General features: G+C 46.6%; 1 protein-coding gene across 2 annotated transcripts in view; it reads right to left on the bottom strand.

Moving 5' to 3' along the window:
* Window positions 1-23,868, bottom strand: part of LOC141095786 (UBAP1-MVB12-associated (UMA)-domain containing protein 1-like) — a 41,782-nt gene extending 17,914 nt beyond the window's left edge. Inside the window, exons 1-2 of one of the 2 annotated variants that reach the window (XR_012233471.1) lie at window positions 21,257-23,868; window positions 2,593-2,669 (exon numbers count right to left, since the gene is read on the bottom strand). Coding sequence is in view for 1 of the 2 variants with exons in the window: in XM_073582097.1 (XP_073438198.1) it covers window positions 17,940-17,945 (6 nt within the window). In the remaining variant the exon portion in view is untranslated. Of the gene's footprint in view, window positions 1-2,592; window positions 2,670-17,939; window positions 18,101-21,256 lie in introns of those variants that run through there. The other variant, XM_073582097.1, reaches the window with a different exon arrangement.
* Window positions 23,869-24,240: the final 372 nt, after the last annotated feature.

Below are 24,240 nucleotides of genomic sequence, written 5' to 3'. Positions count from 1 at the left end.
CAGTGACAGCTCTGAAGTGGCGTCAGCACAATCCACACTTGTTCCTGTGTTACTTGGCCTCAGTCACGTCAGTTGATCCCCTGATGTGTGTCCGTAAAGGTCTCCTGCTCTGTCCACATTCCCATTACTAGTAGTGTGAATGAGGACAGAGCAGGAGACCTTGCCGGACACACATCGGGGGATCAACTGACGGGACTGAGGCCAAGTAACACAGGAACAAGTGTGGATTGTGCTGACGCCACTTCAGAGCTGTCACTGGCAGGGTTGGAGGCCAGGGGAAATACTAGAGACAGTGGAGCCAGAGGCCTAAGTGGAGCACGGTTACAATCAGTAGTAGTCTACAACCTCTATAAAACGTGCTGCAAGTTGGCCTCAGCCAACTCCATGCCTCATCCTGGGCTCCAACAATGCCAGTTGGTGTTCAGAAGTGCCGTCTTAACAGAGAAACACACACTAGCTCCTGTGTCTGTGGGGTTCAGTAACGCCAGCTGTTCCCCTGCTGTGTGGATGGCAAAGTCTCCTGCTGCCTCCAACATCACACTACATGTTATTTTCCACTTGCTCCAAGTAGACCTCAGCCTGCTCGGAGCATTGATCCTGGGCTGCAACACAGCCAGTTGTAGCTTGGAAGTGCCGTCCGCACAGATAGAAACACTCGCTCCTGTGTCTGTGGGGTTCAGTAACGCCAGCTGTTCCCCTGCTGTGCGGATGGCAAAGTCTCCTGCTGCCTCCAACATCACACTACATGTTATTTTCCACTTGCTCCAAGTAGGCCTCAGCCTGCTCGGAGCATTGATCCTGGGCTTCAACACAGCCAGTTGTAGCTTGGAAGTGCCGTCCGCACAGATAGAAACACTCGCTCCTGTGTCTGTGGGGTTCAGTAACGCCAGCTGTTCCCCTGCTGTGCGGATGGCAAAGTCTCCTGCTGCCTCCAACATCACACTACTACTGACTTATAACCGTGGTCCACTTAGGTCTCTGGCTGTACTGTCTCCAGTATTTCCCCTGGCCTCCAACCCCACCAGTCGCTGCTCTGATGTGCCGTCTGCACAATCCACACTTGTTCCTGTGTTACTGGGGCTCAGTCACGTCAGTTGATCCCCTGTGGTGTGTCCGGCAATGTCTCCTGCTCTGTCCCCATTCCCATTAATAGTTGTGGGAATGTGGACAGCGCAGCACAACTTGCCGGACACACATCAGGGGATCAACTGATGTGACTGAGCCCCAGTAACTCAGGAACAAGTGTGGATTGTGCAGACAACTCTGCAGAGCAGCAACTGCCGTGGTTGGAGGCCAGGGGAAATACTAGAGACAGTAGAGCCAGAGGCCAAAGTGGATCACGGTTACAATCAGTAGTTGTGTACAACCAATATAAAACTTGCTCCAAGTTGGCCTCAGCCTGCTGCCTGATTGACCCCTGGGCTTCAACATCGCATGTTGCTGCTCAGAAGTGTGTTTGCCACGGGTACTCCCTCCTGCCCAGCCGGGTTCCAGCAACGTCAGCTGTTTCTCAGCAGAGCCTTTGGCCTAGGTGCCTCCTTCATGGTATCCGAGTTCCAGCAACATCTGCTGGTCCTTGGTAGTGCTTTTTAGCACAGGTACCTCCTGCTTAGAAACCGTGTTCCAGCACCATCAGCTGGTCAACGGTTGTGCCATAGGCTCTTGTTTCTTTTGCTGCCCCTCCGGGTTCCAGCACCGTCAGCTGGTTCTCGGCAGTGTCTTTGGCACGGGTACTCTTCCTCCTGCCCGGCCTGGTTACAGCACACCTGCTGTTTATGGGTAGTGTCGACGTCACTTTGCCACTGATACGTTGTCCTGTTGTGTTGCGGTCGGGTTAGCCGAGTCTATGTTGCCTGCAGTTTCAGTGCTTCCTATGTGGGCTGCGGGTTCTGGTAACAAAGGCTGGTTCCATAGTGCCAATAGGACAAGCACTCCCTGTAGGACTGTGGGTTTCGGTAACTGCGGCCGGCTCGCGGCCTTGCAACTTTGTTTTTCATGGGTACCTTCTGCTACCCACCCGGGTTCCAGCACTGTCAGCTGGTTCTCGGCAGTGTCTTTGGCACGGGTACTCCCTCCTGCCCAGCCTGGTTACAACACGCCTGCTGTTTCTGGGTAGTGTCGACGTCACTTTGCCACTGATACGTTGTCCTGTCGCTGGAGTATAATACAGGATGTAAGTAGTGTCATGCATCTAGACAATGACGCTACTTTTTCTGGTGATTACATCTGTGTACAACTTTTAGACTTTATGAATGGGTGTGACCCATGACTGTCATCGCTTGTTAATGGGAAATAATGGTTTTCATTACTGCTCTATGAAGAAGGCATTAGATGTAATTCTGCATGTGATATCCAGACTAGAAGAAGAAAGGAGCTATGTAACGGCTTCTTGACATAAGAATTCCTTCAATCCTCCATGGTATAAGAACCCCGACGACGGCTCTCACTTGAAACTCACACAACTTCCATTATTCATTGACCTTTCTTGGATTCCAAAGCTTTTAATTCTGAAAGGCTCCGAGAAGTTGGCTGAGAACCAAAGCCAAAAAGCATTTCTGGAGATCCCGCGTGCAGGCGCTGCTTCTACATTACCTGGTAAGGCAGATTGTAGGAGAGATCGCTCCCAGGAAATGGCGGTGTACTGTCCCTCTGCTCCGCAGGAGTCTGTCCTGTACAAAACACAAAGGAACGTTACGGGAGCCGTAGCTCGGACTATAGGCACAACCTAATATACTCGTAGGCACGGCAAAGCTGTGTAATCTGGCAAAGCTCCGGATTATCAGGAGGCCACATAGAAATATAGACTGGTTACCTGTAAGGGTGGAGCTCCTCTGGGACAGGGCTGGGATCAGCAACTGAAGGCCTCCAACTATAAAACTACAAGTCCCAGCATATCCTGAGAATCCAGGCTCTCAGGGCATACTCTTATCGTCCTGCAGACTGATGGGTCTTGTAGATCAATGTTGGAGGCAAGTAGTGGACTATAGGACGCTAAATTAAATGTATTTTCTCGGCGCTTTAGACCCCTTAAAGGGATATTACATCTCTTAAAAAGGATTGCCCACTTTCTCCAAACTTTTCAAAATACCTAAAATAAATTCAGGAGGTACTCGCTCTCCATGTGTCCAGCATCGGCTTCCTGCCGTTGCGCTCATCTCCGTGGATTCGCAGCTACACTGCTCAGTACGGCTGTGTAACAGTCTATATTGCAGATTTTTACTAAGTGTTTTATCTCACCCTACAGCTGGATTCACAGCTACACTACTCAATAATGACCTCCATACTGATACTTTTCTAGTAAGTGTGTCTCTCTCACCTCAGTGCTGGAATCACATCTGCACAGCTCTACACTGCTATGTAATATCCATCATGTTGTTGTTGCTGCTGCTGCTGCTTCAGGGGAGCAGAAATCCCTCATGTCTGTGTGTGTGGTATGCATGTATGAGAGACATCATAATAGCATTTCTCCACTCACCAGCTCAGAGACAACTGGAAATTAGAAAAAGAATCTGTAGAGGGGAAAACTGGTGAAAAACGTTTATTCTGAACAGCCCCTCATTGTTTCTAGATTTCTGCTTGCTGTCAGTGAATGGATAAACTCTTTTTTTACACTCAGAAGATAAACATTTACCGTTATGCTCCAAGCATGCAAGTATAGGGCTCGTTAAAGGGCATCAGAGTCCTCTGTAGTAACGAGCCGTACTGCTGTGTGAGCAGAACATGATCAGAGGAGGTTATAAGCCAAATTGAAAAAAAAAAAAAAATGCCGTCAGTGATGTTCACATGTATCCATTCCATAATACGCCCGGCCAATGTCTCTGACGCAGGCGGAGCCTGTACCGGAGCAAACCATGAACCCTGCACATACAATGCAATGTAAATAGCGGCTCCCCAGTCATCCCAGTTCAGCAGGACTGGTCTGTATGTTCTGGTGCAGGTTTTCTTGTCTATGACCCCATTAAAGCAGCCTGCGGTCACAGAATGCACCTCCTCCATCTTTGCCCGTCCCACATTGGGAGCATATGATACTGACGATATCAATGTCCAATTTCTAGAAAACCCCTGTAATTTCTACATGCAGCTGCTATTAGGGGAGCAGACGCCTACTGATTACTGGAATATCTTTGTATTTAAAGGGTTTTTTCCCCATCTTCACAGATGGATATTTGTGGAATAACGTTTGTGAAAACAAGCACTTCTGCAATGTATGGCTTATTAAAATTTGCAATCTTTCTTGAGATATTAACAGTTTTGTTTATAGCTTATTGCCTAGGAAACCGACCACCGCTGCCTGTAAGCTGAAGCTGGCCAGGATCAGGAAGTAACGGAGTTCTCCAACGATCTCGGCCAGCTTCAAAACAGAACGTACAAGCTCAATACAAAAGAGCTTGCAAGCGCTGCACATGTTCTCATGTCTAACAGCGATGGTCGGTCTCCTAGGCAACGAGTTGTCAACAAAATTGTCAATTCAAGAACGGCTAAAAATTCTGACAAGGAGTAAATTGCCAAATTTCTTGCTTTTGCCATCGCTATCCAGCAATATCCATCTACAAAGAAAGGTAGAACCCTTTAATAGGTTATCAGTACGCCGTAAGCTCCGAAATTCCCTGTAGTGGGCGAACCCCCTCTTCTCTAAATAAGGAGTGGTAGCAGAAACACACAGCGCCTACTGCAGGTGATAGGTGGTATTACATGATGTTCTTTCAAAAGTAATTGCCCCTACGGTCAAGTTACCAGATAGCTCTGTGTTTCCTGATGGGGGGGGGGGCCTGAGGGTCTTTTTCGGAAGAGCACCTTTAACCACCATGAGGCCAATTCACCAGCTTTCGCCAAAATTCAAGCGGAAAACTGAACGGCTACAAAACTTTTATGCAATGTTTTACAACTTTTGGGCAACGGTTTTTGAAAAGTGGGTGAAAACTTCACAGGAAGGAGATATTTCCGAGCGAGATTGAGGTAATGATCAATGCATTGGGTCTTGATGCTGAAGATCAAAATTGCCTCCACCGTATGTAAATCTGGAAGTCTCCATGTAAAAGATTCAGAAAGTGGAACAATAATCTGCAGAAAGTCAGGACGGTAATCTGTGGATCAGACGTCGCCTTAGAATTTGCTTCGGATTAAGTACATTTGTTTGCAATAAATGCTGATTATCTGGGATTAGACTGTACAGGGGGCACACGTGCTGTGAGAGAGGGGGCGCTAATATATAATCATGGTCTAGGATTATATCTACTCTTTGCAGCTTGATCCTAGAAGTTCTGCTCGCTTTATCACACAGATTGGGCTAATTGATCGAGCTGTCAAATCATCCGACCCCCCCTTCGATTTCCAGTTTGGATGCTGGAAGATTCTGTCATCTGTCATCATGGGCCGGAGAAGTGGATCCTCTGAGCTGCCTATAGTGGGTGTGGAGTCGGAGGTCACTCCTTTTTTTTTCACCCCTATTTTGTAACTAAACCTCATACACATCATGAGAAAACCAAAAGCAAAACACAAAACAAATATCCTGAAATAAAAAAGTAAAAAAATATATTGCAAAAATTGCATGAAGGTAGTAATAATAGTAATAATAAGGGTATTTAGTTAACATAATTTTGATCAAAATAATGTAGAAGCCATCCCGCCACGTCACGGCAACCCTTGTGGGACAGTCCTAACTCTTGTATTTAAAACCTTTCCACTTGTCAAGTGACGTAAATGTGAACAAGGACAGAGGGACTGAACCACCAGTAATAGTATAGGCCAGACAGGATGGATTTTCCAACTCAGAAACAGGGCGGTCACACCCTTATATGCACAGAATGCACAATGAAACAAATGAGAAACTGGGTCTGAGCAGAAAAAGTAAATTAATGTGCATGCAAAAAGTAATTGCATATGAACACATGACCTTTACACAGAGAAAACCAAAAGCAAAACACAAAACAAATATCCTGAAATAAAAAAGTAAAAAAATATATTGCAAAAATTGCATGAAGGTAGTAATAATAGTAATAATAAGGGTATTTAGTTAACATAATTTTGATCAAAATAATGTAGAAGCCATCCCGCCACGTCACGGCAACCCTTGTGGGACAGTCCTAACTCTTGTATTTAAAACCTTTCCACTTGTCAAGTGACGTAAATGTGAACAAGGACAGAGGGACTGAACCACCAGTAATAGTATAGGCCAGACAGGATGGATTTTCCAACTCAGAAACAGGGCGGTCACACCCTTATATGCACAGAATGCACAATGAAACAAATGAGAAACTGGGTCTGAGCAGAAAAAGTAAATTAATGTGCATGCAAAAAGTAATTGCATATGAACACATGACCTTTACACAGAGAAAACCAAAAGCAAAACACAAAACAAATATCCTGAAATAAAAAAGTAAAAAAATATATTGCAAAAATTGCATGAAGGTAGTAATAATAGTAATAATAAGGGTATTTAGTTAACATAATTTTGATCAAAATAATGTAGAAGCCATCCCGCCACGTCACGGCAACCCTTGTGGGACAGTCCTAACTCTTGTATTTAAAACCTTTCCACTTGTCAAGTGACGTAAATGTGAACAAGGACAGAGGGACTGAACCACCAGTAATAGTATAGGCCAGACAGGATGGATTTTCCAACTCAGAAACAGGGCGGTCACACCCTTATATGCACAGAATGCACAATGAAACAAATGAGAAACTGGGTCTGAGCAGAAAAAGTAAATTAATGTGCATGCAAAAAGTAATTGCATATGAACACATGACCTTTACACAGAGAAAACCAAAAGCAAAACACAAAACAAATATCCTGAAATAAAAAAGTAAAAAAATATATTGCAAAAATTGCATGAAGGTAGTAATAATAGTAATAATAAGGGTATTTAGTTAACATAATTTTGATCAAAATAATGTAGAAGCCATCCCGCCACGTCACGGCAACCCTTGTGGGACAGTCCTAACTCTTGTATTTAAAACCTTTCCACTTGTCAAGTGACGTAAATGTGAACAAGGACAGAGGGACTGAACCACCAGTAATAGTATAGGCCAGACAGGATGGATTTTCCAACTCAGAAACAGGGCGGTCACACCCTTATATGCACAGAATGCACAATGAAACAAATGAGAAACTGGGTCTGAGCAGAAAAAGTAAATTAATGTGCATGCAAAAAGTAATTGCATATGAACACATGACCTTTACACAGAGAAAACCAAAAGCAAAACACAAAACAAATATCCTGAAATAAAAAAGTAAAAAAATATATTGCAAAAATTGCATGAAGGTAGTAATAATAGTAATAATAAGGGTATTTAGTTAACATAATTTTGATCAAAATAATGTAGAAGCCATCCCGCCACGTCACGGCAACCCTTGTGGGACAGTCCTAACTCTTGTATTTAAAACCTTTCCACTTGTCAAGTGACGTAAATGTGAACAAGGACAGAGGGACTGAACCACCAGTAATAGTATAGGCCAGACAGGATGGATTTTCCAACTCAGAAACAGGGCGGTCACACCCTTATATGCACAGAATGCACAATGAAACAAATGAGAAACTGGGTCTGAGCAGAAAAAGTAAATTAATGTGCATGCAAAAAGTAATTGCATATGAACACATGACCTTTACACAGAGAAAACCAAAAGCAAAACACAAAACAAATATCCTGAAATAAAAAAGTAAAAAAATATATTGCAAAAATTGCATGAAGGTAGTAATAATAGTAATAATAAGGGTATTTAGTTAACATAATTTTGATCAAAATAATGTAGAAGCCATCCCGCCACGTCACGGCAACCCTTGTGGGACAGTCCTAACTCTTGTATTTAAAACCTTTCCACTTGTCAAGTGACGTAAATGTGAACAAGGACAGAGGGACTGAACCACCAGTAATAGTATAGGCCAGACAGGATGGATTTTCCAACTCAGAAACAGGGCGGTCACACCCTTATATGCACAGAATGCACAATGAAACAAATGAGAAACTGGGTCTGAGCAGAAAAAGTAAATTAATGTGCATGCAAAAAGTAATTGCATATGAACACATGACCTTTACACAGAGAAAACCAAAAGCAAAACACAAAACAAATATCCTGAAATAAAAAAGTAAAAAAATATATTGCAAAAATTGCATGAAGGTAGTAATAATAGTAATAATAAGGGTATTTAGTTAACCTGTGTAAAGGTCATGTGTTCATATGCAATTACTTTTTGCATGCACATTAATTTACTTTTTCTGCTCAGACCCAGTTTCTCATTTGTTTCATTGTGCATTCTGTGCATATAAGGGTGTGACCGCCCTGTTTCTGAGTTGGAAAATCCATCCTGTCTGGCCTATACTATTACTGGTGGTTCAGTCCCTCTGTCCTTGTTCACATTTACGTCACTTGACAAGTGGAAAGGTTTTAAATACAAGAGTTAGGACTGTCCCACAAGGGTTGCCGTGACGTGGCGGGATGGCTTCTACATTATTTTGATCAAAATTATGTTAACTAAATACCCTTATTATTACTATTATTACTACCTTCATGCAATTTTTGCAATATATTTTTTTACTTTTTTATTTCAGGATATTTGTTTTGTGTTTTGCTTTTGGTTTTCTCTGTGTAAAGGTCATGTGTTCATATGCAATTACTTTTTGCATGCACATTAATTTACTTTTTCTGCTCAGACCCAGTTTCTCATTTGTTTCATTGTGCATTCTGTGCATATAAGGGTGTGACCGCCCTGTTTCTGAGTTGGAAAATCCATCCTGTCTGGCCTATACTATTACTGGTGGTTCAGTCCCTCTGTCCTTGTTCACATTTACGTCACTTGACAAGTGGAAAGGTTTTAAATACAAGAGTTAGGACTGTCCCACAAGGGTTGCCGTGACGTGGCGGGATGGCTTCTACATTATTTTGATCAAAATTATGTTAACTAAATACCCTTATTATTACTATTATTACTACCTTCATGCAATTTTTGCAATATATTTTTTTACTTTTTTATTTCAGGATATTTGTTTTGTGTTTTGCTTTTGGTTTTCTCTGTGTAAAGGTCATGTGTTCATATGCAATTACTTTTTGCATGCACATTAATTTACTTTTTCTGCTCAGACCCAGTTTCTCATACACATCATGCAGCCTTTTATATGGTGGGGAGAGGGATCCTGAGACCACCACTGATGGCTGAAACCATAGTGCATGAAAGCAGGAATAACAGTGCACGGATCCATATAATTTCTACTGAGCCCAGACGCCGATGTGTGCATGCTTATGCATGCGCTGTGATTTGAGCGATCAGTAGTGGTCTCAGGATCAGGCTCCCCAACAATCTATAGGGAATTTAAGGGGCTGCTATAGACACTTGGCCCCCCCTGCAAGGATGCAATAGACACATGGACCCCCTGCAAGAATGCTATAGACACATGGACCCCCTGCAAGGATGCTATAGACACATGGACCCCCTGCAAGGATGCTATAGACACATGGACCCCCTGCAAGGATGCAATAGACACATGGACCCCCTGCAAGGATGCAATAGACACATGGACCCCCTGCAAGGATGCTATAGACACATGGACCCCCCTGCAAGGATGCAATAGACACATGGACCCCCCTGCAAGGATGCAATAGACACATGGACCCCCTGCAAGGATGCTATAGACACTTGGACCCCCTGCAAGGATGCTATAGACACTTGGACCCCCTGCAAGGATGCAATAGACAAATGGACCCCCTGCAAGGATGCTATAGACACTTGGACCCCCTGCAAGGATGCTATAGACACTTGGACCCCCTGCAAGGATGCAATAGACACATGGACCTCCTGCAAGGATGCAATAGACACATGGACCCCCATGCAAGTATGCTATAGACACTTGGACCCCCTGCAAGGATGCTAAAGACACATGGACCCCCCTGCAAGGATGCAATAGACACATGGACCCCCTGCAAGGATGCTATAGACACATGGACCCCCTGCAAGGATGCTATAGACACTTGGACCCCCTGCAAGGATGCAATAGACACTTGGACCCCCTGCAAGGATGCTATAGACACTTGGACCCCCCTGCAAGGATGCAATAGACACATGGACCCCCTGCAAGGATGCTATAGACACTTGGCCCCCCCTGCAAGGATGCAATAGACACATGGACCCCCTGCAAAGATGCAATAGACACATGGACCCACCTGCAAGGATGCTATAGACATGTGCCCCCCCCCCTGCAAGGATGCTATAGACACTTGCCCCCCCTGCAAGGATGCAATAGACACATGGACCCCCTGCAAGGATGCTATAGACACTTGGCCCCCCCTGCAAGGATGCAATAGACACTTGGCCCCCCCTGCAAGGATGCTATAGACACTTGGACCCCCTGCAAGGATGCTATAGACATGTGCCCCCCTCCTGCAAGGATGCTATAGACACTTGCCCCCCCTGCAAGGATGCAATAGACACATGGACCCCCTGCAAGGATGCAATAGACACTTGGCCCCCTCTGCAAGGATGCAATAGACACATGGACCCCCCCTGCAAGGATGCTATAGACACATGGACCCCCTGCAAGGATGCTATAGACATATGGACCCCCTGCAAGGATGCTATAGACACTTGCCCCCCCCTGCAAGGATGCAATAGACACATGGACCCCCTGCAAGGATGCTATAGACACATGGACCCCCTGCAAGGATGCTATAGACACATGGACCCCCCTGCAAGGATGCAATAGACACATGGACCCCCCTGCAAGGATGCAATAGACACATGGACCCCCTGCAAGGATGCTATAGACACATGGACCCCCTGCAAGGATGCAATAGACAAATGGACCCCCTGCAAGGATGCTATAGGCACTTGGACCCCCCCTGCAAGGATGCTATAGACACTTGGACCCCCTGCAAGGATGCAATAGACACATGGACCCCCTGCAAGGATGCTATAGACACTTGGACCCCCTGCAAGGATGCAATAGACAAATGGACCCCCTGCAAGGATGCTATAGACACTTGGACCCCCTGCAAGGATGCTATAGACACTTGGACCCCCTGCAAGGATGCAATAGACACATGGACCTCCTGCAAGGATGCAATAGACACATGGACCCCCATGCAAGTATGCTATAGACACTTGGACCCCCTGCAAGGATGCTATAGACACATGGACCCCCCTGCAAGGATGCAATAGACACATGGACCCCCTGCAAGGATGCTATAGACACATGGACCCCCCTGCAAGGATGCAATAGACACATGGACCCCCCTGCAAGGATGCAATAGACACATGGACCCCCTGCAAGGATGCTATAGACACATGGACCCCCTGCAAGGATGCAATAGACAAATGGACCCCCTGCAAGGATGCTATAGGCACTTGGACCCCCCCTGCAAGGATGCTATAGACACTTGGACCCCCTGCAAGGATGCAATAGACACATGGACCCCCTGCAAGGATGCTATAGACACTTGGACCCCCTGCAAGGATGCAATAGACAAATGGACCCCCTGCAAGGATGCTATAGACACATGGACCTCCTGCAAGGATGCTATAGACACTTGGACCCCCTGCAAGGATGCTATAGACACTTGGACCCCCTGCAAGGATGCAATAGACAAATGGACCCCCTGCAAGGATGCTATAGACACTTGGACCCCCTGCAAGGATGCTATAGACACATGGACCCCCTTCAAGGATGCTATAGACACATGGACCCCCTGCAAGGATGCTATAGACACTTGGACCCCCTGCAAGGATGCAATAGACAAATGGACCCCCTGCAAGGATGCTATAGACACTTGGACCCCCTGCAAGGATGCAATAGACACATGGACCTCCTGCAAGGATGCTATAGACACTTGGACCCCCTGCAAGGATGCTATAGACACTTGGACCCCCTGCAAGGATGCAATAGACAAATGGACCCCCTGCAAGGATGCTATAGACACTTGGACCCCCTGCAAGGATGCTATAGACACATGGACCCCCTTCAAGGATGCTATAGACACATGGACCCCCTGCAAGGATGCTATAGACACATGGACCCCCCCTGCAAGGATGCTATAGACACTTGCCCCCCCCTGCAAGGATGCTATAGACACTTGCCCCCCCCTGCAAGGATGCAATAGACACATGGACCCACCTGCAAGGATGCTATAGACACTTGCCCCCCCTGCAAGGATGCAATAGACATTTGCCCCCCCCCCGCAAGGATGCAATAGACACTTGGACCCCCTGCAAGGATGCTATAGACACTTGGCCCCCCCTGCAAGGATGCAATAGACACATGGACCCCCTGCAAGGATGCTATAGACACATGGACCCCCTGCAAGGATGCTATAGACACATGGACCCCCCCTGCAAGGATGCTATAGACACTTGCCCCCCCCTGCAAGGATGCTATAGACACTTGCCCCCCCCTGCAAGGATGCAATAGACACATGGACCCACCTGCAAGGATGCTATAGACACTTGCCCCCCCTGCAAGGATGCAATAGACATTTGCCCCCCCCCCGCAAGGATGCAATAGACACTTGGACCCCCTGCAAGGATGCTATAGACACTTGCCCCCCCTGCAAGGATGCAATAGACATTTGCCCCCCCCCGCAAGGATGCAATAGACACTTGGACCCCCTGCAAGGATGCTATAGACACATGGACCCCTTGCAAGGATGCAATAGACACTTGGACCCCTTGCAAGGATGCAATAGACACTTGGACCCCTTGCAAGGATGCATGGTATTTCACTGGTGCATTTTGCAATCAGAGGTCCCCAGAACCAATTAGCGGTGGGTGCGCCGTAGCAAAGTTAGGAATATATCCAGGGATCGTTAACCAAATAACAGTCAAGATGCAAGAGACCGGAGGACATCCGCCGATCTGATACGGTCTATCCTAATGATAGGTCACCAATATCTAAGTCTTGGGAAACCACTTTAAACCTTTATGACCAGTGATGAAAACTTGTCACGATCGGGTGTCAATTGTTGCTCAACGCTGGAAATTTTCATAATGGCAGTCAGGCGAGATTTGTCACCATGATAGCAGGAAGTAGGAGGTAAGACCGTGGGTCAAGTTCAGGACTAGGAGTCAAAAATCACAGACTGATTAGCCAGGGTAGGATTTGCTGGTCCCTTGGAGACAAGACTGGGATTCCTATATATACAGGCTGGCATTCAAATGATGAGTGATCAGATGCTTCCTCAGTGGGGAGCAGATGCTGCGACTTGCAGGACAGCAGAGGGTCTGTGGCTTATGGCAGGATATTTGGCCGAGACCTGTTGTGGATCCCTGCCAAAGCTGTAGCCGGCAGCGAGGACTCATTCAGGAACATGGCAATGTCAGTCACCCATTAGTGCATGTGAATATATAAAGCTTCATCAAGCAGCGGCCTGTGCTGCCTCCTTCCTTGTGCACAGGTTTTCTGCAATTGTTCAGGAGCCATTATAAAAAAAAAAAAAATTACCTGATTGAGCAAAAGTAAATGCAGCTGCAGCAATTCTCCAAAACGAGACAGGGAGGAGGGGGATGCAGCTGCAGCAATTCTCCAAAACGAGACAGGGAGGAGGGGGATGCAGCTGCAGCAATTCTCCAAAACGAGAAAGGGAGGAGGGGGATGCAGCTGCAGCAATTCTCCAAAACGAGACAGGGAGGAGGGGGATGCAGCTGCAGCAATTCTCCAAAACGAGAAAGGGAGGAGGGGGATGCAGCTGCAGCAATTCTCCAAAACGAGAAAGGGAGCAGGGGGATGCAGCTGCAGAAATTCTCCAAAGCGAGACAGGGAGGAGGGGGATGCAGCTGCAGAAATTCTCCAAAACGAGACAGGGAGGAGGGGGATGCAGCTGCAGAAATTCTCCAAAACGAGACAGGGAGGAGGGGGATGCAGCTGCAGCAATTCTCCAAAACAAGACAGGGAGCAGGGGGATGCAGCTGCCATAATTCGCTGATACTGTCTGTATAAGGCTACTTTCACACATCCGTCGGGGAGATTCCGGCGGTGTGCGACGAAAAGTCGGCCGGCCGGAAGCGGAGGCAGCGGAAGTAGCTGCGGCGCAACTTACGGCGGACTCGGCAGTCGTCACCGCAGTACGGGGGAAGACCACTTTTCGAGAGAGAGAGAGTAAGGCCGGGGTCACACTAACCTGCGCAAAATACGGTCCGTAGTTTACAGGCGTAATACGGATAAATGACCCCTAAATAGTGCTCCGTATGTCATCCGTAAGCAAGGTGTGGTCGCGTATTTTGCGCATGTCAGCATCCGTATGGCGAGATTTTCTTGCAGGCTTGCAAAATGGACATATAATGGAGCCCTATGACAGGTTTTATAACACAACCCAAAGATTAGATATAGACACACACATATATATATATATATATATATATATATATTACATTCTATGTGTGTGTATTCTATGTGTCTATATCTATTCTTTCGTTTCTTTATTAAACCTGTCAGTGTGAGTTTACTGTATAGCGCACTGAATTGCCGGCTTTTCTAAAAGACACCGGGTGCGTATTTCTCGCAAGTCACATGTGTGGTCCGTGTGTAATCAGTATTTTTTGCGCACCCATAGACTTGCATTGGCGTAGTATGGCCGTAGTACGCTGACAGTCCCAGCATGCTGCGATTGGCACGGACCGTAGAATACGGATGAGAAATATACGGCTGGTGCGAGGGACCCCATAGGGAATCATTGGTCCGTGTCTAATGCGTGCTTTTAGCGCCTCTCACTCGGCCGTATTCCTCGCCAGTGTGACCCCTGCCTGAGAGAGATATCCGGGCATGCGCAGAGCAGGAAAACTGCAAGCGGTGGCCGGATCAGGTAAAAGCCTGATCCGGCTGCCGGACGTTACCCTTGCCTTTCATTGGCCCATAGAGCCGGGAGTGCCGCACGCGTGCATGTCCGGCTTTTTTCACCGGACAAAAAAAACGTTACAGCACGCGTTCTGTCCAGCCGCCAGACAGCAGATTTCAGCCGGATCCGGTAAAAACCGGAACAAACGGAAGTACATGCGGCGCGATCCGGCGCATGTGCTATTCAATGACAAAAAAACGCATCCGGCTGAAAAAAAAAACGGATCCGTTTCTTTACACACATGCCGGATTGTGCCTGACGGCAAAATCCAGATGACGGCCTCTTTCACACATCCAGTGTCAGGGGTCCGGCGGCGTGCGGCGAAAAGCCGGGCCGCCGGATCCGGCCTGCAGCGGTGACACCGGATTTACATGCGGCGCCTGATGCGGCTTGGAGGACATTTAAAGGAGCCGCAGCACCGGGGGACGAGAGAGCCAGCCAGAGAGAGATCGGGAGACGAGAGAGCAGCCAGAGAGAGAGCGGGGGACGAGAGAGCAGCCAAAGAGAGAGCGGGGGACGAGAGAGCAGCCAAAGAGAGAGCGGGGGACGAGAGAGCAGCCAAAGAGAGAGCGGGGGACGAGAGAGCAGCCAAAGAGAGAGCGGGGGACGAGAGAGCAGCCAAAGAGAGAGCGGGGGACGAGAGAGCAGCCAGAGAGAGAGCGGGGGACGAGAGAGCCAGCCAAAGAGAGAGCGGGGGACGAGAGAGCAGCCGGAGGGACAGTGGGGGACGAGAGAGCCAGCCAAAGAGAGAGCGGGGGACGAGAGAGCAGCCAGAGAGACAGCGGGGGACGAGAGAGCCAGCCAAAGAAAGGTATGGAGAGAGGGAGGGAGAGAGAGAGAGAGAGAGAGATAGGGAGAGAGAGAAGGGGAGGGGGAGAGAGAGATGCGCGTCGGGCACTTGTGGGGTTAAAACTCACAGTGCCTGGGCATGCACTGTTGAAAAAGCCGATCCGGGGCTGCAAAAAAACGTTGCAGCTGTTTTTTGCAGACGCCGGACGGCGCATGTTTGCCGTATCCAACAAAACCTGGAGGCACCGCATGTCCATCCGGCACGATGCGGCGATCATTACATTCTATCTGAAAAAACCGGATCCAATTCCGGATCCGGTTTTCGCAATTTTCGCCGCATCGTGCCGGATTTAAAAAAACGGATGTGTGAAAGTAGCCTAAGACTCAATGTGAAAAGACGAACAATGTCTCCGACTCAATCTGAGTTCTTGACTAAGAGGTGTGAGGAGAGGGAATGGCATCTGGCTTCAGCAAAAACTTGGGTTTTTCCATAACAGGAGCTGTTCTGTGCTCTTTAATATGCATACAACAATAAAGTGCTACTGAAGTCGATGACCCCATATACTGCGGTAGTATATGGTGTATACATCAGACCTGAAGGCGCTCCTGGTTATCAGGTATGACGGTCCAGGATTATAGGACTTCTACTGTAAATGCCAACAGAGTTTTATGGAAACACATTCGGGGGTGAAGCAGATGATAAAAGTTAATATGTCCAGTTATTTCAGCTATTTCACATGTTTCAGCTTAGAGAATCACGCTGCCGCAAGTTTCCAGTGACAGTATCATCAATTCTTAATCACAAGGAGGAATTTCAAGAATTTCATTCCAATTTTAAAAGGTAAAAAGTTTGTGACTGTCGGAAAAATTAGCCTCAGCATGTTACACATATTCTGGACAATATAATAAATGGCCCCCGAGCTTTCTGACAACTTGGTGTAATAGATAATCCGCAAACTACTTTAATTATAAAATTATGTTGTCCAAATATTTTCAACCGCTGTGTGTATCTTGCTGTGTCTCCCTGCACATCCTGCTGAGTCTCCCTGAGCCTAATGCTGTGCATCCTGCTGTGTCTCCCTGCACCTCCTGCTGTGTCTCCCTGCACCTCCTGCTGTGTCTCCCTGCACCTCCTGCTGTGCATCCTGCGCTTCCTGCTGTGTATCCTGCTGTGTCTCCCTGCACCTCCTGCTGTGTCTCCCTGCACCTCTTGCTGTGTATCCTGCTGTGTCTCCCTGCACCTCCTGCTGTGTATCCTGCTGTGTCTCCCTGAGCCTCCTGCTGTGCATCCTGCTGTCTCCCTGCACCTCCTGCTGTGTCTCCTTGCACCTCCTGCTGTGCATCCTGCTGTGTCTCCCTGCACCTCCTGCTGTGCATCCTGCTGTGTCTCCCTGCACCTCCTGCTGTGTCTCCTGCTGCGCCTCCTGCTGTGTCTCCCTGCACCTCCTGCTGTGCATTCTGCTGTGTCTCCCTGCACCTCCTGCTGTGTGCTGCTGTGTCTCCCTGCACATCCTGCTGAGTCTCCCTGAGCCTAATGCTGTGCATCCTGCTGTGTCTCCCTGCACCTCCTGCTGTGCATCCTGCTGGGTCTCCCTGCGCCTCCTGCTGTATATCCTGCTGTGCAACTCACTATGTCACCAGCTGGGCGTCTCCCTGCTGTGTAACCCGCCTCAGCAGCGGAGACACCAAGACAAGGGGTGGGATGGGGAAGGGAACAAGTTATGAAAAGAAGGCATCCAGCAGCTTGGATTAAAAAAAAAAAACTTCATTAATTAGAATTAGAATAGATGAAAACATTCAATTACTTTAAAAATACTGCATCAAGCAAAAAACAATGTGTCTCAGATGCTGAACTGTCTTTATCCCCTCTACAACAGGAAAGGAGGGAGGGTTTGTCCCCCTTCAAGAAGGCCCTATGGGTAGGAAGGGGAGCGAGGGTTTTTGTAGTATCTACAGCAAAGGTGGGTGTCTTTGTCCCCCCTCTACAGGATAGGGGCAGAGGGGTCTTTGTCCCCCCTCAACAGAAAAGGCAGGGGCTCTCAACTCTGCAGAAACTACATAGAGCCATAACAGAGAGATAGGCTTTCAATTCATGGCAGTCAAGCCATTGGGCAATGACAGGGGCAAAGCATGGTGGTAAGTAAATAAAAAAGGTAGTTCCAGTACCTACAGTGCTGGCAGAACACTGATAAAGAGGAACGGCACACAAACAAAACAGATGGAAAGTTACAGAGCAAAATAATTGGGACGGTTACCAGACAAATTCCCGGATTATGTCGGAACAATTGCAAAACAACAGGACCAACTATTGTCGATTACCCCGAATATTTGTGCTCACCTCCATTACGCTGTGCGCACCTGCACTTCTACCCCCAGAAATTTCCAAAGGAAACTGCCCCAAAAGGTAGCTATAGGCTACAATCCGAGCCTCTGTAGGTCATCCTCTGTGCCTAACTCACGCCATATCCCAAAGAGAGATCTCAGCTGCAGGTTAATAAGCCGAGGCCCAGTAATGTGAAGTCCCGGAGGATGGTCTACAGTAAATACACGAGTAGCAAACCCTCAGCTGTGGAAAGTAACATCTGTATCTAGATGTAATTAATAGGGTTCCTAGTCACTGAGATCAAGCAGGGATAGTGAGGACTCCGAACACAACGGACGGCACAAAGTGGCAGAAGTTTTTCCATGCTGCCATTGAACAGTAATTCAACTTTAAAAAAAAAACAAAAAAAAAAAACTTTAGCCAAGTCAAAGACCCCACCGCTCCCTCTAGAGTGAAGGGGCAGGATATCCAACCGCCGTCGGCTGCTCTACTCCTAGCCTGAGACAATCATCAAGCTTCACCTGGCTGAGGGCTTCTGCCCCTTCATCATCAGTGGGGGGCTCCAGGACCCGCAGAAATCCAACTTTCGGACATCTGTCCAAAAGTTATGTGAAGGTCCCGCTACCAATTAAAGTTTATGTCCAACTTGGCAATTATTTTCTTAATGTGCTTAAAATGGAAAATAAAGCAAGTTTGCACTAGGACCTGATTAACACGTTCTCTGTCTACAGCTGCTCTGCAGACAATGCATCACCACGGTAACAGACAACAAATGGAGTCTGACCCTTGTGTATTCTACTTCTAGATATACACAAAGCAGGGGGCAAAGTATGAGACAGGGTAAAGACAGGAGCAATGCATGCTGGTAGTGAAAGGAAGTTCCAGCACCTACTGTGCTGACAGATAATAGGTAGCAATAAAAGGAGCAGTGCATACTGGGAGTGAAAATGTACAATAACAGCACCTACTGCACTCAAGAATCCGGATAAATGGTAAGAGCTTGGCGTGCTAGTGAATGAATGCATGTTCCAGCATCTATTGTGCTGGCAGAAAATAAAGTCAATGATGGAAGCGGTGCATGCCAGAGAGTGAAAGGAAGTTCTAGCTCCGACACAGACAGCTGGGACATAAATGTGATCTCTGTCCGGGAGATACGAAAGGAACCGCTGCCCGGGAAGGGGGGGGGGTGAGGAGGGAGAGAGAGATTTCCTCCTGACTTCATTCCTCCGGGCATGCGCTGTATCAAAATGCGGATCCTGCACTACAAAAAACGTTACATAATCCGTCCGTCAAGATCCGCCAGTAATGCAAGTCAGTGGGGAAAAAACGGATCCGCCAAAAAAAATGGCGGATCGGTTTTTTTGCAAAGACGGCGGATTTTGACTGATGGTCAAAAACGAAAGTGTGAAACAGGCCTAACCATCCCTCTGAAGGAAATTACATCATCTCGCTGACCCGAGACTGCTGATAACAGGGAACAATAGGGTGCACATGACCGCACAGCTCATATGTCGCATGCAGGGATTGGGGATTTTCAAGGAAACCATGAACACATGGTAAGAAATAAAGGAAACACATGCTGACACCTAGCGGAAGTCAGGAGATCTGCAGTTTGCAAAAAAGCAAAAGCAGATGTCACATTTGCAGCGAATTTGACCCTTTGTAACGACAACCTGACGTGACAGCCATGCTGCGAGTGTGAAGATCCACAGCAAGCGTTCAACTGTCATTTGGATGCCTAATACGAGCTAGATTAAAAGCTGGGATCAGTAGTTCTTCCCATACTAGCTGTACCGCAGAACGCTGCTGCGAGGGCAGAATTTCGCTCTCAGGTCCTATTCACACGTCAGTCATTTCTTTCACGTCTTTTTGTGCTGTATTTTTTTTCTGCCTGATCAGCTTTTCCCATACGAAACAAGAAAAAAGAACGGATGGTGGTTTCTCAACATTTTCTTAGCAAGCAGTAAGTGAAAAACGCAGACTCGGATCTCCCGTGGATGGGAGAGTTTGGTCAACACACTGGACCACAATAGGAGGTGTATTTTTTTCCCTCCAGACCACAGATACACGGAAAAATTACCATGTGAAAAGACCCATTTATGTGGACACCTTTGGTTTGCTTACTCTGAATGAATTTGGGCTTTTTTTTTTTTTTTTTTTTTTAGAAATGGATTTCAATAAACATTTTGCATTGAAGGGGGCATTCTCTGCGTCTGGAGGGGAGAAGGTTTCCCACCAACATAGAAGAGGATTCTTTACTGTCAGGGCAGTGAGAATCTGGAATTCCCTGCCTGAGGAGGTGGTGATGGCGAACTCAGTCGAAGGGTTCAAGAGAGGCCTGGATGTCTTCCTGGAGCGTAACTATATTGTATCTTACAGTTATTGTTAGGTTCTTTAGAAGGACGTAGATCTGGGGATTTACTCTGACAGAATTTTATAGGCTGAACTGGATGGACACGTGGCTTTTTTTGGCCTTACTAACTAGGTTACTAGGTTTGACTTTTACAGGCTCTATGTTTCCCTGCACAGTGCTGGCTGCACAGTGAGTTGACTGACTCAGTGAGCTTATTTTGATGACCTGTGTGATGAAAGCACACCACTGCCACCAAATTGTCACGATCCCACCACTGGCACCAGTATGTCAGCGGACGGAGGGATGCGGCGCACTGCCGGCACACGGCTATCACAGGCACAGTGGGGGCTTATCTTAGTTATCCCGCCACTGGTACCATGTGACAAAAATATACAGCAAGCTAATCTCGCTCTAACAATTTATCGCAGGGGGTTATTTTGGATGCCCCACCACTGCTAACAACCTTCCAAGAACTGCGGGGATTTATGTATATCCCACTTTCTCAGTTCCACTTTGGAACTCGCAGCTCTCCGGCGCCCCCCTTACCCTCAGGTCAGTCAGGGAACTGCACTAGGATAATTATTTGCCGGATGGGCTGCTTGTTGTGCCCGGGCAACTAGACTACTGCAGTAAGGGAATTATCAATGCTTTGGGCCTCAGCCCCTCATTCAGCAATATGAGACCCTTCCGTACTGCCAACTAGCGTAACCAACTGCACACACCACGCTGCCACCAGCCACGATTCACTTAATCAAAGAGTTAATTAAGAGGGTCCGTGGCAAACCCCCAAATTAGTAGCGATTATCTACAAAAGGTGCATAGTTCGTTTCTTACAGCATGGAGACAAACTGATAATTTTATCATTTATTCCCAAAAAGGTGGGCAGTGATTACATAGATAATGTCTTAATTTATAGCAACTTTAAGTATGTACATTGCAAATATAACATAACAGGGATGAAAGCAGAAAGTACACTTACATGTGCTTAGTTGGTATTAGGCAACCCATGTGGCTCGGGGGATGGACCGCTTAGCCAAACATCTCCGGACATTTGGTGATCTTTCTAGCATGGCATCTGCAGCTCAAACTGAGCTAATTTTGGGAGTGAATACCTTATCCTTTTGGGTCTGTGACCTCACGAAAGGGGCAGTCTGGAGAGGGTCTGGCCCCCTACTCTCTAGGTTGCAATTTAACTAAAAACTTATACTAACTATATCTAGACGAGAGAAGCTTGTATAAACTCACCGAGGGTCTCATAGGTTGTAGTTCATCGAATATAATAAAACAACATCAGACATGCCATACTTAAGACACTCCATTTGGGAGCAATCCATATCTCAGTTTCTGGAGGGGTTAGAGCTGTGAAAATGAGAGGTTATAAAAGCTGGTTTCGTGCCCTTCGCAGAAATGTAGTTATTATATCTCTGGCACGAGGGAAGTGCACGATAGAGCTTGTTTTAATATTTCCTATACCTTTATTCAGCCCACATGTCCCAGAACAAAAGACATCCTTTCACTTAGCTGTGCAGGGAGGGGAAGGAACGAGGGAATCCTACTGTGATTTCAGACTTCACAGAGCTGCACGCAGGCAGATAGCTGTGGAGGACAAATGCTTGTAGCAGGAAGTGTCCTATTACAGATCCAGGCAGAGAGCAGCAAGCAGGGGGGGAAGGGGGAATTGCTGCAACTATGTGACAAGCTGATTTTCTCAGAGTGAAATGGGAGATTTCTAGAATGTTCTAGAAACATCATACTTTACATACATATCTTACAGTACATTACAACCTGACAGGAGAATTTGTAGATCTTTTATTGGGTCTTTTTCGCATTTCCTCCTAGATGATTTATGACCACAGACTGCACCAAAGTTGAATGTGCGGGGAAACAAAGAATCTGTAAAAGTCAAAAGGTGCAACAGTTTTCATGATTTTTTAAATTAAATTGAACAGAAAAAATCTGATCTCCGACTAAAGTGTTATGTACAGAAAGGAAAGACGTGACCCTGTCAGCCTGTGGTGTTCACTACGTCACATTCAGTGCCTGCGGCACTTGTTTGTTTGGATTCTACTGCTTAAATGTAACTTTTTTTTTTTTTTTTTTTTTTTTTTTAAAGGTCTCGCATACCAAACCCCAAGCTCAACAAATGGCAAAATACATGGACGTAACGTGAGCCGTACCGGATTGCCAGGAAGGTCTGTGATTTAGGAGAGTAAGGAAGAACGCTAGGTGAGGACGGCCTATTTGTGTTCCGTAACAGTGGGGCTAGGAGGGCAGGAAGCCCTACTCACCTGTTAAAGGGGTTTTCCCAGTATTACAGGTAATTCTCTATACATGGGACAGTGGATAACTTACTAGTGGGACTCTGCCGACTGCTGCATTCTGGGGTGTTTTGACGGTAACAGGCTGAAAGAAGGGGAGTTTCTGCATGTGCATTATGAGCCCTGTTCTTATAATCACTGAGGTTCAGGATCCCGGCAGTCAATCCCCCAGCGATCAGTAGCTTGTCTCTTACCCTATACATAGGGGATAACTTTTAGTCTTTCGAAAACCCCTTTAAATTGCCCACCACCTCTGTTTACCTGTTTCTAGCAATGTCCGTCTACACAAGGGACCGCTGCAACTAATCACTGACCTCAGTACTGTAACTGTGGAGGTCGATGATTGAACAAAATTACCCCTGGACCACACAGGTGATAATCTGTATAAAGGTGGGGTCCCAGTGTATTGAGAACAGGGCTCTGAACTGGCCATCGGAATGGAGCGTTGGCCGTACATGTTCCCAGGGCTGTGGAGTTGGAGTCGTGGAATCGGAGTCGGAGTCAGTGCTCATTTTGGTGGAGTCAGAGTTGGAGTCGGTATAAAATGGACCGACTCCGACTCCTAAAATATATAATAAATTGGGTACAGTAATTCAATGCAGAATGTGCTGAATATTTTTTCATAGGAATTTGGGAAAGTTATGAAATGTCCCATAAATGGCTGTTCTATTCCTGATCTAAGGCTACATTCACACACAGCGTTTTTCCTGTGTTTTTGAGGATACGTTTTTCAGCTGCAAAAGCCGATCCGCTTTTTTAAAAACCGCATCACCTGAAAGGTTTTTGAGCTCATAGATAATGTTTTCAATAGCAAAAGCAGATTAGAAATCTGCTCTATATATCCATATCTGTCTATCCGTATCGTATCTGTACCAAAAAGAATGAAAGCCGGGTAGCACAGACAAACACTCCTTTTTTTTTTTAGCACCAGTCAGGTACACCTCATAGCTGCCCAAAAGGACGCCCAGGACAGGCATTGCTCGTCTTTAGTAACACCAACATCAATTGATAGTTGGAATAAATAGACTGCATTCATCACCACATCTTCTTAAGGTGCAGGCTTTATTTTCAAGTGTAGGGGTGTGCAGTATGAGGTTCTGCAGCAGCTGAAGTGTGCAGTATGAGGTTCTGCGGAACAGTATGAGGTTCTGCCCCCCCCCCAGGTTTGAGATCCTGGCTACGCCCATAGTGTGAATGTAGCCTGAGGATCTAGGCTTGGTCTTAGCGGAGATAAGTCATAATGTATATATATATATATATATATATATATATATATATATATATATATATATATATATACACACATACACACACACACACCAAAAGTTTGGACACACCTCAAAGTTTTCTTTATTTTCATTACTATGAAAATTGTAGATTCACTCTGAAGTCATCAAAACTATGAATTAACAGATGTGGAATTATATAATTAACAAAAAAGTGTGAAACAACTGAAAACCACCATGGTTACTTACCGGTAGCCGGTTTTTCCGGAACCCATGACAGCACCACCTGAGAGAGGGATCCGCCCCGCCAGGACAGGAACCTACTGAGACATAAGGGGCGGCACCTCTCCCCCGCTTCAGTTGGGTTACAGAGCATTGAGAGGACTTCCCGGTTAGTTACATGTTTAATCCAACACCAC

This window comes from Dendrobates tinctorius, unplaced genomic scaffold, assembly GCF_039654945.1.
Source record: "Dendrobates tinctorius isolate UK_male_01 unplaced genomic scaffold, ASM3965494v1 ptg000070l, whole genome shotgun sequence".
Classification (NCBI taxonomy): domain Eukaryota; kingdom Metazoa; phylum Chordata; class Amphibia; order Anura; family Dendrobatidae; genus Dendrobates; species Dendrobates tinctorius.
This window is presented reverse-complemented; position numbering and strand designations above follow the sequence as displayed.